Here is a 15,248-nt window from a genome sequence, read left to right as displayed (position 1 = left end):
ATCGGATATGAAAAAATCTGAATTGTACTGATTACATTGACATGAAAAAAATCAAGATACATGTTACATTGGGCAAAAAAAAGATTTAATTGCCTGCAGTGTGAACATAGCGTGAGTGAAGTGTTAGTGTTTTGTTGAAGTAGCTACAGCATGTCCATGATGGAATTTTGTACCGTGGGTCATTAAGCGTGTTCACCAACCTTTTAGCTCTCAATGGTCCTATCATGACGAAAACCTTGTTGAAATGTCTCAAGAATTGGTGTTTGGCCTCGCTTGCTTCTTGGTTCCGGGTGATTGTGGGTTTTCACATTACTTATTTTCCACGACTTGTCGACGGCGGCGGTCGGCAAATGGTTATTGCACACCCATCATGTTTTCTCCTCAATCGTTTTACATTACTGCAAAACCAAAATGCGCCCATACGTCCGATTTAACCTTGGCAGGATGTTCCCCAATGTCTTCAACAGTCCAGCTGCCTTGATTCATCCTTTGCAGATTTCACTTGTTGAATTGAGTGCTCTGCATTTCCTGCACTGTGCATGCTCATCCCCTATGCACACAGGGGATCATGGAAGGTGTGGTTTGCTTCTCAGACCGGCCCACTCAATAGCGCCAGAAACAAAAACTACTCTGATATTCCCTTGATCCCCTGCGACGTCACAGACAGGAAATCTTAATAGAGTAAAGCATTACGTCTTTATCATTAAAAGTGCTAAAAAGGCACACACATACACATCCATATAAAGTCTGCCATGCGTAAATCCAATGCTTTATTTCCTAGTATCGATACAATCGATTGATTACCTTTTAAAACTATTTAAATCGATATATTTTCGTACGGAAGGCTAACTAGCCACGGAAAGATCGATCCAATTGGATCGTAGGAATATAAATCGATACATCAATACAATGAATGGTTACACACCTATCCTCTACCGATCTATTTATTTAATAACTTCCTAACCTACCCACATACTTAAAAATCTACATATTGTACTTAAATACTGCTTCCCTCCTTCCCTACCTACCTACTTACTTCCCTACCTGCCTTCCTACCTATTTCCTCCCTCCCAGTCTTTACTTCCCTAGTACTTACTTCCTTTTACCACCTAGCTACCTATTTACTTCCCTACCAGATTCAAGAGTCAAACAATTTATCACCAACGGGCAATTTGGTTGTCAGACTGCCAGTCGAAAAACAACAACAACAACAAAAAACGACGACAACAACAAAGAGACATACAGACACTCTTTCAGTGACAATCACTGTACATGTACAGCAGACCAAAGTAGCAAACACACAAGTCATCGTGAATGGATAACCAACCAACTGCTACAGTTGAAGAATAAATAGTAAATAAACACACCTGATTTAAAAAAAAATATATTCTCAAGTATAATACCACCTTGCCTACCCATCTCCCTCTCTGCCTACCTATCTACTACCTACATGTGCACATACTTCCTCCCTACTTCACAAATTACTTAATTACATCTCCTTACCACCTAGCTACTGCACCTACTTACTTTCTTACCCACCTACCTACCTACTTCCTACATACCTACTTACAGTATTTATATACTCCTTACCTACCAACTTGGGTAGGAAAGTAGGTAAGTAACTAACTACCTACTTACTTCCCAGCCTACCTTTCTACCTAATTCCTCCATCCCTACTTAACTACTTACAGTATCTACCTACGTACTTATGACTTATCTATCTATCTACCTCCCTACGTAGTAATGTTCCTACTTTCGACATATCCACTATAGCAAAATGATCTTCCTTCTGCAACTTTTTTTTTCAGCTTTACAACGCACAAGAGCTAAGAAAGTACAACGTGTCCTTGAACGAGCTGCACAAGATTACCAACTCGTCCCTGAATTCCATTGCCGTGACTCTGCTTAATAAAGTGAGAGCCCCACCACTGATACACAGGATTATCCATGAGTCTAAATCAGAGCTATGCAAACTTTTGTCCTCAATGGCCACATTTCATTATTGAAAAGGGCAAAGGCCCCCCAAAAGTAAAATGCATACAATAAAATGAAATTCAAATTTGATTTGATAGAATTTTCCAATGATTTAATAAAATGAATACAAAATTATTAAATGTATGACTAAAACTGTTTATTTTACTACTTTGGTATTTTATTTACAGTAAATCAATTAACCTATTACTGTATATAATGAGCTACATGAATAAATACAAATCCAGAAATAACATAATTCCAATTTTTTTATTTGATTAATTGAATCATGATTAATCATCCAATTATTTCATATAATAATTCCACATCATTAAATGTACATGTCAAATTGTTTTGTGTAAATCCTATTTGCATTAATTTATCCAATGATATAAGAATACACGTAAAATATATACAATCATTTTAATAAGGAAATAATTCATTGGAATTTCTTTATTTATGATTAAACACTATTATTAAATAAAATAATTAGAAAAATGTTGTGTCATTGTTTATTGTACTTTTTATTGTATTAAATCGATTAACAAATTAATGATATAACAAAAAATAAATCAATAAATACATTATAATTCACCAATTTTAGGAAAACAGCTAAATTACTGCAAGAATTGTTCGAGGACCCTTGATAAAGTAAATGCTCTGTGGATTAAAGACCAGCCCTGTCGTTGATGTAGGTGTTCAACTGGAGAATGGTGGATTGCGATTTGGCCATCGGGCTGTGCATGCTCATCTCGAAGGAAGAGGTCTTTAAAATTCTGTGGAAGGTTATTGACAACACATGGGAAAACTATGAGAGAATTCTGGTAAGCCACATGATTATTTTCAGCTGCAACTATTGTCATGGCCTGTAATGGTGATCATAGTTGTAATCATGTCTCGCTCGCTGTGTTTCAGGCTGTGGCCACGATCGGGACGGAGCTTTGCACCTTGTACGATCATGGCGAGGAAAAGAACAAGTTTCTGTCCGTCATCACTGATGCAGAATGGGGCATCAAGCTTGCCAAAATAGAGGTACAGTGACCAGAGACCAAGCCCCGACCTGAATAGCAAGATTTGCGAGTCTGAACTCATTGTCATCATCATCATCAGTCAACACCTGAACTTCAGATGTTCTAGTAGGCTTTCCTTGACATTTTTTAAAACTTTCCAACAGAAGCCTGAAGTTTTTGTGCTAACATTGACCCACTACTGTATTTGGAATTGTTCACAATTCCCTCCACCTTGACTAAGGCCCCAGTTCCATCTGAAGAAAACCACCCCCAAAGCATTATGCTGCCACACCAAGCTTCCAAAAATAATCCTTTGTAATGAATGTGTTTTTGTAATCTTTTTCCATACATAAATAATGATTCATAAAATTCAACTTAAAATTGAACCAAATAAGTAATTAATTAACATTTGACGACTCTGTGGCACTCTAAGCTCAGTGGCCGCTTCCCTCTCAGAACATCCTGTTTAAAGCCTCGCCATTGTGGGTCATTGCAACAGAGAGGGTGTAAATCACAGAAAGGCATACATCTGGACATCCTTGGCAATTTTCATCGATTAAACACCTGTGGTGAATTTTGCCATTCAGGTTTTTGTTTAAGATCAGCAAATTGTGCAAAAAGTTTAGAGAAGGCCAAATAAAATTAATCTGTAAAGGTAATAGTGCATTTTAGCTTTATCCTGAAATGTCATCGTAAAGCACAAACATTTTGGCAGTTGTTTATACAAGTCTTTGTTCTATTCATCTTATGCTGTGTCTTTGTTTTGTTTACCTGTGGTGTGGCAGATCTCCATCCAGCCTGTGTTTCACCAGCAGCCCGAGTTGAAGAGCATGTTGATCCCTGTTCTGGTGAAAAACAAGAGGATCACTCCTGACATCATCTTCCAGTACTGCAGGTCTCTAAAATGTCTGCCCTGTAGTTCACCAGGCTCTGCTTTCTCGTGCTCCAACTCTTCATTCTTATAATCTTCAGTACGTACGGTCTGGACAGCGACAGCATCATCAACCAGTACATTATCACTGTGCTGCTGCTCAAAGAGGAGGAGGAGGAAGAAACAGGCTACGCCCAACCCCTGTGCCATGCGGATGCATTGGAGCGGGTCCTGTCCATCATCCCCAAGTTGCATCAAACTAGGGAGCTCATCAGCAGTCTGTCGGCTGCCATTTTCAAGGTTTGGGAATACAGTGAACCCCCGTCTATCACGGTGGATACGCCTTGACCCACCCGCCATAGGTGTAAATGCAGACCAGAGAGACCATATAGTTTAAAAGAAAATTGTTTTACCCCTCCCATATGCTTCAAACACTTTTAAACTTAATAAAACACACTTTGTAAAGTATTACTGAGCACCTGTTTTCACTCTAACTCAGACAAATAAGAGGCAAAACGTGCTTACTTCAAGCCGTTTGTCACTCCCCAGTTGAAGTTTACAGTCAAACTGACACATGAATCAAAAGATAATTAAACATTGTATATTTTAAGACCAAAATGTTCAACCAAACCAAACCAGATTACGAAAGACACTAGGTTAATGCTACACATATTGGGAAACGCCATAGACAGGCTAACAGAAATGACCATTGATGTTACGAGAATTATAAACCTTGAAACAACTGCTACTTTAATTCACATGGAGCAGCAACACATAAACAAAGCATACAATGAAAGAGAATTAAGTATTGCATATTTAAACACCAAAATGTTCAAGCAAGCCAAACCAGATAATGAAAGTCCACTCGGTCAATGCTACATATTATGTGAAACGCCATAGACGGAACTCGCATAGATGTTACGGTAATTATAAACCTTCAAACAGCTGCTACCTTAACAGACACGCAGTAGCGACACATACATACAAACACATCATAAAACGAGATCCTTAAGCATTGTATATTTAAACAACATGTTCAACCAAACCACATAATTTTGTGTAACGTAAGCCTGCTAGCTAAATGCTAACATATAACGCAAAATGCCACAGAAAAAACAAAAAGAAGTTAGCATAGATGTTCCGGTGAGTATGAACCTTCAAACAAATGCTACATTAACACATACGGAGCAGGAATATATGCAGAACATACAACAATACTCACAGGCATAGACTGTATACTCTCTGCTAAACGGCGAAAGGTGGTACTGTATTAAGCTCATCTTATTGCTGTTAGTAATGTTGCATCTCTTCCATTCAATCTCAGTGCTGCTTGGCTTGTTGTGGCAAAATGCGGCACTACACTGAAGGCGGGCAACTCTAAATTAGGACTTGTCTGTATACTGTAAAAACCCATAAAAAAAAATGAACGCTTAAAAATTCTTAATATAGCAGGGGTGTGGACGATAAACCACAATGTAGTGGGGCTTCACTGTATCTCATCCAGGTATTTGTGTTTGGCTACACTTAAAAGTGTATTTAAGCAGCTTGGTGATAAGGTCGTGCCTCCATGAGTGAAAATAGAAACCATGCTTTGTCTTGATGGACTATTGATATTTTCTTAATAATGTCGTGCGTGTGAGCGCCTCCATCACTTTTTTCTGTGTGCTTTTTGTCACTCAGCTCAGTCCTTACAACTACGAGAGGATTGAGGTGGTGTTGAAGATCTTACAGGCTGCCGACGAGGCTGTTGTAGGCTTTTCTGTCAGTCAGGTAAAAAAAAAAAAAAAAAAAAAAAACATTTATGCTACTGTGTTCCCCCACTATATCGCGAGCATGGTTTGGGTGGGTTACTTTAAAAAATGTATTCTGTTAGTTACTATTTACCTGTTTAAAATGTAGTTATTCACGTAATCCAAGTACCATAATATTAAAGTTATGTAACTTGATGACTTTTAATTACTTTTGGATTATTCCGATACCAAATGTGTAAACAAAATTACAAAAGAAATTCAGTATCAATATACATTTATATATACAAAAACCAATCCCAGTAACTTTGGGATGTTGTGTAAAAACATACAGTACTTAAAACCGATGGATTTAAGGCCATTTGAAACAATGGCTTAATTGCATGAGGAAAGCTTTTTTCAAACTCTCCCAGAAGGCAACACCTTTTTACAATAAAGGCCCATTTTTTAAACGAAAAAATAGTTTTGTTTTGGGGGGGTGAAACAAATTATTTATTGATTTAATATCCATCCATTTTCTGAGCCGCTTCTCCTCACTAGGGTCGCGGGCGCGCTGGAGCCTATCCCAGCTGTCATCGGGCAGGAGGCGGGGTACACCCTGAACTGGTTGCCAGCCAATCGCAGGGCACATAGAAACAAACAACCATTCGCACTCACAGTCATGCCTACGGCAATTTAGAGTCTCCAATTAATGTATTGATTTAATATACAAGTACATTGACTGACAATTTTGATTATCAGTGAGAATGCTTGTCTCTATGTACCCTGCGATTGGATGGTGACTGGTCCAGGGTGCTCCCTGCTTCTCTCACCTAATGTCAGCTGGGAATAGACTCCAGGTCACCCCCCAGCCTACTGAGGCCAAGCGCAAGGAAAGAATACATTTGTAAAACTCCTAATTTGAGATGATTCTTTTTAATCTGGTCTGCAGGCAATGGGCCTCCTGCAGCACTTAAAGTCATACAAGCGTCTGGCTCCCCCATCGGACGTGGAACACGCATACATCCTGGAGAACAACCTGCCACCCAGCCCCCTGGATGCTGTCAGGCTACCTTTCCACCTGCTATTTCAGAACAAACATTACTGGAAGATCATGTGTGAGTCACTTACTGCCGTATTATTTTTATTATCAGGGGTGCACATAAATGGTGCACATGCGCACTGAAAATATAGAAGTGCACCAGATATTATTGTATCAGTGCACATTTGCGTACCACCAAGCATTTTCTCTTTTTTTGGCGGGGAGCGGAGCGGTAGATGGGGCTTGAATAGTGTTGTCCTTCACAAACAAGTCGTTCGAACGAACAAATCTTTTGGGTGAGTGAACAAACTGAATGGAATCACTTCATGAACTGATTCCGTCCTTTCTCAGTTTTGTTGAGCTCAGCTGCGACGCTGTGGCACACAAAGTTCCCCGCAAACAGCGGCACGCGTAGGCATCTCAGTCTCGCTGCACAGCAGCTGCGACAGTCCGTCAAAATATGTCTTGACATGAAACCAGTGCAAAAAAGATTGTGGTCCGCTGCCCTAGAAAACTGCGTCAAATCAACTGATGGCGCGATCTAAATGAATGTCTATTGCTATAGGTATGTACTTAACTGTGTATCAGCTGTGAACTGGCTCAGACTTAGACTAATAAAACGTAAAGCATATCGTCGCTGCCGTCGTGCGGAATCCTTGTGTCAACCAAAACCACGACTTTTCAGGAAGAAGAAAAAACGGCATCTTTCTTGAGTTTAAGTTAGTATTATACCTATTGCTATCAGAGGTGTCAAGTAACGAACTACAAATACTTAATTACCCTACTTAAGGAGAAATATTGGTTATCAGTACTTTACTGGAGTGTTTATTCTTCAGCCTACTGTTTCCTTCTACTCCTTACATTTTCATGAGACAAATCGCGACACTAGGACATAAAGAGCAGACCAATAGCCTAGCCCTGAAGATGTCCGTGGCAGGGAACTCAAACCAAAATGTAATACCTGAAGGAATCTATCAAGATTGAGTTTTTTCTTTTTTTTTTTGTAAATTTTATTCTTCTTCATCACTTGGATTAATCATATTTTGACAGCACTTACTGTGTCAACTGTGTAATTCTTATTAAGCCTTCCCTGAATACACTAATCACTTTTGGCCAGTTTTGTGGCCCTGACAGATCCCTGCAGCAAAGTTTGGATACACACTTACCTTCCAATAAAGGTTATTGATAAAATGCCTCTGAAGTTTGACTTTTGGGATTATTACAGTACTTTAGTTAGCTCGTCGTCATATATTCCGCTCCCTGAAATGCGTTAATGCTCAGTAGTACACATGGTTCTTTAATGTACTTCCATTGAAGGCCTACTAAATTTGATCATTTTCAATGGGCATATATGCAACTGAAACAGGTGTACCCTTCAACGTAACATTTTAATATAACATTATTGTCATTATGGCCTTAAAAATATTTTTGGGGGGGTGGGGGTGAAGAAGTGCACAGTAGGACCCTGGGATGCGGCCTTAGCTTTTGTCCTTAATGGATTTTTTTCCTCTTGCATTACTTTTACTTTTATACTTTAAGTGTGCGATACTACCACTTAGACTTCTTCTAAATTAAGCGCTAGTGACGTTTAAGTCTAGCTCACCAATCAAACGACAAAAGAAAGTCACATGACCTCACACAACGTCTTCTATTGGGCTTCCCGGGCATAGGTATTAAAGCTAGATAAGACAGCCCGGCTGATTGTTGTGCCTGGATGGCCACCATTTTGGGAAGGTCGTCGTTACCAAGAAGGCAACGGCGAGCTACTCTTGTTTACATTTAGACGAACAAAAATAACAGCTTTTATGGATTGTAGTATTTGTCTGGCACTGTCTGCCCAAGCGGGGATATTTCAGCTCACTTATAACTTGAGAAATCACCGTGCAGTAAATTGCTTTTTTTTTTTTCTCCAGTACTTGAGTAATTATTTCACTGTCTACATTGGACTCTTACTCAAGTATTTTTTGGGAGGACTACTTTTTACTTGAGTCACATTGTTGTCAAGTAACTACTCTTACTTGAGTACAGTATTTGGCTACGCTACCTACCTCTGGATCGGACATCCTCTATTGCTACGCTTACGTTTAAGCAACATTGTTGCTCATCAGATCAGCCAGTGTCATATTTGTTGCACTGGTCTTTTGTATTTTCGCGTTGAGGTGCTGCGGGCCGTGCCCCTGGTTGTGGTCCCAGCGGAACCGCGAAGCACACGTGATTTGCAAATTATTGTATTCTGTTTTTATTTACGTTTTACACAATGTCCCAACTTCATTAGAATTGCGATTTACATTACATCATAGCACATGGTGAATAAAAGGTTATCAACAGGCTAAAAATAGTTGCAGTGAACATGTACAGTATCCCTGACTAACTTTTTGAACAATGATATTGAGATGAATAAGGTGAGTTTTATTATTTGATACAATGTTCCAGTCATTAGGGCCAGACAATTGGAAAGAAGAACATCTCAACTTCTCTGGAAAGCAAAGCAAACCAAATTTATTTATATCATGCATTTAATACACAATGTGCTTTACGTGATTGAAAGCATTTAAAAATAAAGAGAAATAAAATACAGAACAAATAAAAATGTACAGTGCAAGAAAGAGCATTTAAAAGTGGAATTGCTCTAAAATGCTCCATCATAAGCATAAGAAAAAAGAATCCGAGTTTGTGTTACGTAACTTGTTTTTTTTTGTCTTGTGCATTCTTCTGCTGTCTTCTGCCAGGGTGGTGTTACAATTGACTATATTATCAATTAAATTATTTTAATTAAAATTGAATAAATAAATACATTTTGGAGAACTTCAAAGTTGAATCACTTGTAAGTCAAGGCACCACTGTATATGGTGCATATAAACAAAAAAAGCTTTTGAATACATATTGACTTTTTGCTGCATTTTAATCATTTTACTGGATATGTTTTTAATCATGTACAGTATTTATATTAAAATAAAAAGATGTCGAAAGCCATAGAAAACTAGCTCAGGTTTCCGCAATATAGCGGGGATTTCTATGACAAACAACTATACACATAGCGAGGGAACACTAGACATACAGTATGGTAAATTAAACCCTCTCTATTTCATGTGTTTTAGCTCCAGAGCTCACTGAGGAGACCTTCCCAAGTCTTCTTCTAATCAGCAAACTGATGAAGGTACTGCACATGAGTCTAAAAGCCAGCCCCAAACTTGGTCCGATGTAAAAGGAGAACTTCTACCCCTCTCTCCCCACAGGTGACCCTGGACAAGCTCTACATGTTGGCGGTCAACCACGTCTTCAATACAAAGATGAAGCCCCTACTGGAGCAAAGGAAGAGGGCTCAGGCTCCAGGCTTGAATAAGGACACCCAGAAGGTGGCCGTGACCATCATGACGTACATCCGCTGCATCCAGAACCTTGAATGGGCAGCTGCCACAGCCCACAAGATCTCCCAGGAGCTGCCTCCAGGTCTGACCCACATGTGAGGTGTCTGTATTGTTGAGGATGCAGATAAAATGTCACCTTGTCTGCAGGTTTTGAGAAGATGCAGTCACTTCGGTTCTGCTTGGCCATTGGAGAAACATGGCTTGCTAATCCAAACCTTGACGTAGGTATTTCTTCACAATTGGCTGGGCGATATGACCTTAAAATCAAATCAGATTTTTATTTTTATTTTATTTTTCTCACAAAAATTGGATTCACTTATATCAAAAGCAAATGACTGTCATTATTCACATCTGGGATTTGCTTTACTGTATTTCTCCTGATATCAAAGCTGTTTTCCATCATTAACTTGCGTCAACTTCCAGAGGAATAATAATTACAGTGTTAAGTCATGTTTTTTTTTTTTTTTTTTTACATAGCTCCTAATCACAAAAAAGGCCCACAATTAACCAAATTCAACCTGTCCTGGTCGGTCCAGAATCCACCACAGCAACGCCTCCTGGGGAGTGGTCCTCCTCAGATCTTGTCCCAGTCAGTTAATGCAGAAGAAACCCATCCATTTTCCATAGTGTTTATCCTCACTAAGATCGCAGGCTGGCTGGAGCCTATCCCAGCTATCTTCGGACAAAAGGGGGGATACACCTTGAACTGGTTGCCAGCCAATCGCAGGGCACATACACTATAAACAAACAACCATTCACACCTACAGGCAATTTAGAGTCTTCAATAAACCTACCGTGCATGATTTGGGGATGTGGGAGGAAACCGGAGTACCCGGAGAAAGTAAGACAAAGTTAATGTGATTCTGTATGAGCAACGTGTCATTCTTTCAGTTTTATGTCTATTTTTAAAGTAAACTTAAACTGGGAGTGGCAATAAACATCTTAAAGCAAACATTTGGCCTCGGTTTTGAAGAATTGTTCACGATCTGCCAAACTGCTGGTTGTTGTGAAGCTTGCTGGAAACATCTAGCGTTTGTCACCCACAACTCAAGACAAGAAAATTGGCAGAGTGACGGCTCGTATTTTAAAAAACTTGTAGTCGGGTCACTCGTAAGTTGAGGTACCACTGTATTAGGAATTTGTCAGTAGTTTATCGAATAAAACAAATGTTCATTTTACTCAAACATACAGTATACCTGTGGTATAAATAGCAGAATCAGAGAACCTAATCATTTTTGCAATGGTATTTTAATTTTTTCAAGAACTTTATATGGATAAAATCGATAAATCGCCTGGCCCTAGCTGACAATTATTCCCCTATCAAGTTGATCCTCGACTGGTGGTTTTGGAAACCTGCAGGATGCGACGCAGATCCGAGTGAAGGCCTTCCTGTGCAAGGGCCAGCTGCAGCTCTTGCGCTCGGCCACGGAAAACGCCTTGATGAACACTCGGCTCAACACACCCGAGCACCTCAAGCTCAGCGGTGCTCCGGAAAGACTCATCATGGCCCTGTATGAGCACAGCAGCGTGGAGCAGCGCTTCAGGGACTCAGGAGGGTATACCTATCCTGGTGAGTCGACATATTATGCAACTTTTCCACAATTTCAATTAAACAGTTCCCAGGTATCTTTATAACATCTCTGTGACATGCTTTTGTCAAAATAGCCCAAGGATCAAGAATCACAACTTTTGTTTTTTTGCCTTGCTAATTTACACTCTTTAAACCCACACTGCAAATATCAGCTTTACAGATGCCACTCCAGGTAGTGAGTGTTCAGGTTAGGGCATCTATCTACTATCGAGACATAGTGGCATCAGCAACATTCATAGTTTAACTTTTTAGGAGATGAACGATTGTAATGACCTTTAAAATGAAACATAAAACATTTAATAATATATAACAGCTCAATTTGTTTTCTTTTTAGGAAGGTGCAACATCAATAGTTTGTCTTCATTTTAGGATTTTTTTAAAATGAATGTAAAATGAAGCAAAAACACGAATGCCGAAAAGACAAAAAAAAAATACATATAAAAATTAAATATTGAATAGTACTGTATATATAGGAGCCAAAATCTAGTATGTGCATGTACTGTATATGTCATGTGGTGTTTGGTTGCTGTGGAATGCGCGGGAGCTTGGGCCACATGACATAGGTGGTGAATGCCGGGTATTTTAAATAGCTGTGCTTACCAGTAGTCAGTGGAAGAGAATGGAACTGGGTAGCTCTATTTCTTGTTGACCGCTACGCTTACACTTGCCATTTTGTGTACAAGATTCCATCCAGGGGTCACCGATGGTGGTACACTCGGCTGACTTTGGTGCGGGCAGCGTGGGTTCAGTTCCCACTCAGTGACGGTGTGAATGTTTGTCCGTCTCTATATGTGCCCTGCAACTGACTGGCGACCAGTTCAGGGTGTAGTCCGCCTTTCGCTTGAAGTCAGCTGGGATAGGCTCCAGCGCCCCGTGACCCTAACCAGGATAAGCGCTGTTGAAAATGGTTGGATGGATTCCATCCACTCTGTGTGGAACCATGAAAGCCAGAGCATGGCTCCAGCGCTGCAGTGTTTGTTCGCTTCCGGTAATAGTCCTTTTGCGGCGTAATGCAACTCAGAAGGGCCTGACGACTGTCCGTAGGCTTTGCCCAACATGGAGTGGCGTTTCCAAGCGAAAATAGACACAAATTCGACAAAAACTGTGACGGGTGTGCTGTGACGAGACGGCCATTGCACCAGAGCAGTGTCACTGATGTGGGGAAGGGGAATGGGTCCTCGAAAAGAGGTAGATGTTCATTTGCGGCAATTTTTGTTATTGTTTTCGTTTACACAGTAATTATTGTATGACTATTTTATGCTACGACGACGCGAAATATTTTTAGTGAGCGTTTTACAACTACGCTCCGCCCATTGCTCGGCAAGCTGCCTCATTTCCGTGCCGTCATTTCCACCAACTGGGCCAGCGTGGGAAATGTATTGGGCATTCACGAAATATAAAAAAAATAAACTATTGAAGAATACAGCAGAGATGTTAGAGGAGCTGACTGGCTTAATCAGCATTTTGTCATCTCCTCGTATTGTCTTGGGTGAAAATATTTTTTTTAACAAAAAGTTGTAGATCCCCTCCTCAAAAGTCTTAAATTCATCATGTTTCAGACATACACGCTGTGGTGAAGGAAATAGCCACCATCAACCAAGTGGATCTTCTGAAAATCCACAACACACTGTTGGAAAAGTGGATCTGCAGAACGGGTTTTGTATCAGCGAAGGTTTGTTTCCACCAGCTGGCATACTGTACATACTGGACAGGATATGTTTCGTCACGAGAGTCTTCATTACTTCTGCTATTTTCTACTTCAAAAGGATATCGGCCACCAGGAATGTGTCAACAACTTCAAGGATGACCCAGACTTAATGAAGTAGGTTTTCTCAAATAATATTTTCTCCAGGTACCGTGTTCACCTGAAATCGTGGGCCGTCATAAAGCTTTTATTTTTAGGAAAGTGCATGATCAATAATTAGTTTTATTTTGGGTACATTAAGGATTATATTCCAGATAAAACAAAATATACAGTCCCTTCCAAAAGTATTGGAACGTCAAGGTGAAGACATTTGGGTTTCAGATCAAAAGAGCAATATAAGACAAAGGTTTAGAATTCCAGCTTTTATCTCATAGTATTTAAAGTGAGATATGTTAAACAACTGAGGACAGAGTACCTTTTGTTTGAACTCACCCACTTTTCAAGTGATCAAAAGTATCGGAACATGTGACTGATGGGTGTTTCTAGTTGCTCAGGTGTTGCCTTTTATGTTGATTGCTTAAACATTAGATAGCGCTTGTTTTTTGATTTGGGTTTCGCCTGTGAAAACTGCATTTGTTGTAAAGCAAACATGAACATCAGAGAGCTGTCTATGGGAGAAAAGCAAACCATTTTGTAGCTGAGAAAAGAGCTATTGCACAAACATTGGGCGTAGCCAATATAACAATTTGAAATGTCCTGATAAAAAAAGAAACTACTGGTGTACTGAGCAACAGACGTCGAACAGGTCGGCCAAGGGTATCAGCAGCAGTTGATGCCAGAAACATTGTGAGAGCTGTGAAGAAACACCCAAAGACAGCAGTTAGTGACATCACTGCCAGCCTCCACATCGCAGGGGTGAAGGTACCACAATCCACTGTTTGAAGAAGACTTCGAGAGAAGAAATATACAGGCCATACCACAAGATTCAAACCACTCATCAGCAAAAAGAATCGAAAGGCCAGATTGGATTTTGCAAAGAAGTACAGAGATGAGTCACAGAAGTTTTGGAACAAAGTTTTATGGACTGATGAGACCAAGATTTACCCCTAGCAAAGTGATGGAAAGGCCAAAGTATGGAGAAAGAAAGGATTTGCCTATTATCCAAAACACATAAGCTCATCTGTGAAGCATGGTGGAGGTAATGTCATGACTTGGGCTTTCATGGCTGCTTCTGAAACGGGCTCTCTTGTATATATTGATGATGTAACTCATGATGGTAGCAGCAGAATGAATTCTGAAGTCTACAAAACCATTTTCTTCTGACAATTTACAGAAAAATGCACCCAAACTAATCGGGAGAAGCTTCATCATGCAACAAGACAATGACGCAAAACACACTGCCAACACAACAAACGACTTCATCAGGGGGGAAAGGTGTAATATTTTAGACTGGCCAACTCCATCGCCGGACCTTAACCCAATAGAGCATGCATTCTACCTCCTGAAGAGGAGACTGAAGGGCGAAACACACAAGAACTGAAAGAGGCTACAGTAAAAGCCTGGAAAATCATTTAAAATAAAAATGCAACATTCTGGTGAAATCAATGGGCTTGATGCAATTATTGCAAGTAAGGGTTATGCCACCAAATATAAGATTTTATTTAATAATGTCTGTTCCAATACCTTTGTTCATTTGTAAAGTGGGTGGCTTCAAACGAAAGGTGCTCTGTCCTGAGTTGTTTAACACATCTAGATGTAAATACCATGAAATAAAAGCATCTTCATCTTTTGGTCTGAAACCCAAATGTCTTCAGTATATAATAACAACAACAACAAAGGAATTGACCTTGCCATTCCAATACTTTTGGAGGGGACAGTACTTACCATCTTAAATCTTTTCTTTTTTTTTGTGTAACTACAATGGTTTGTTTTCCTTTGAGGAAATGAACAATTTTAATGATATTTAAAATAAAACTACAAAATAAAACTACAAACTGCTAGCAGTAAATTCTCCAATAATGGA

At 39.7% G+C, this 15,248-nt stretch overlaps 1 protein-coding gene across 2 annotated transcripts in view; it reads left to right on the top strand.

Moving 5' to 3' along the window:
- The window catches only part of kntc1 (kinetochore associated 1), a 58,568-nt gene that overhangs the window by 34,042 nt on the left and 9,278 nt on the right, over positions 1 to 15,248 (top strand). For both annotated transcript variants that reach the window (XM_061672413.1, XM_061672412.1), the window contains exons 38-50: positions 1,809 to 1,913; positions 2,667 to 2,795; positions 2,887 to 3,003; positions 3,767 to 3,876; positions 3,954 to 4,152; positions 5,533 to 5,622; positions 6,532 to 6,697; positions 9,720 to 9,778; positions 9,858 to 10,071; positions 10,137 to 10,210; positions 11,349 to 11,559; positions 13,140 to 13,252; positions 13,347 to 13,402. In XM_061672413.1, coding sequence (XP_061528397.1) covers positions 1,809 to 1,913; positions 2,667 to 2,795; positions 2,887 to 3,003; positions 3,767 to 3,876; positions 3,954 to 4,152; positions 5,533 to 5,622; positions 6,532 to 6,697; positions 9,720 to 9,778; positions 9,858 to 10,071; positions 10,137 to 10,210; positions 11,349 to 11,559; positions 13,140 to 13,252; positions 13,347 to 13,402 — 1,643 coding nt within the window. The remainder of the gene's footprint in view (positions 1 to 1,808; positions 1,914 to 2,666; positions 2,796 to 2,886; positions 3,004 to 3,766; positions 3,877 to 3,953; positions 4,153 to 5,532; positions 5,623 to 6,531; positions 6,698 to 9,719; positions 9,779 to 9,857; positions 10,072 to 10,136; positions 10,211 to 11,348; positions 11,560 to 13,139; positions 13,253 to 13,346; positions 13,403 to 15,248) is intronic.

Source organism: Phycodurus eques, chromosome 3 (genome assembly GCF_024500275.1).
Source record: "Phycodurus eques isolate BA_2022a chromosome 3, UOR_Pequ_1.1, whole genome shotgun sequence".
In the NCBI taxonomy this organism is placed as follows: Eukaryota; Metazoa; Chordata; class Actinopteri; order Syngnathiformes; family Syngnathidae; genus Phycodurus; species Phycodurus eques.
Note: the sequence above shows the minus strand (reverse complement) of the source record. Positions and strands in the feature narration are given on the sequence as shown.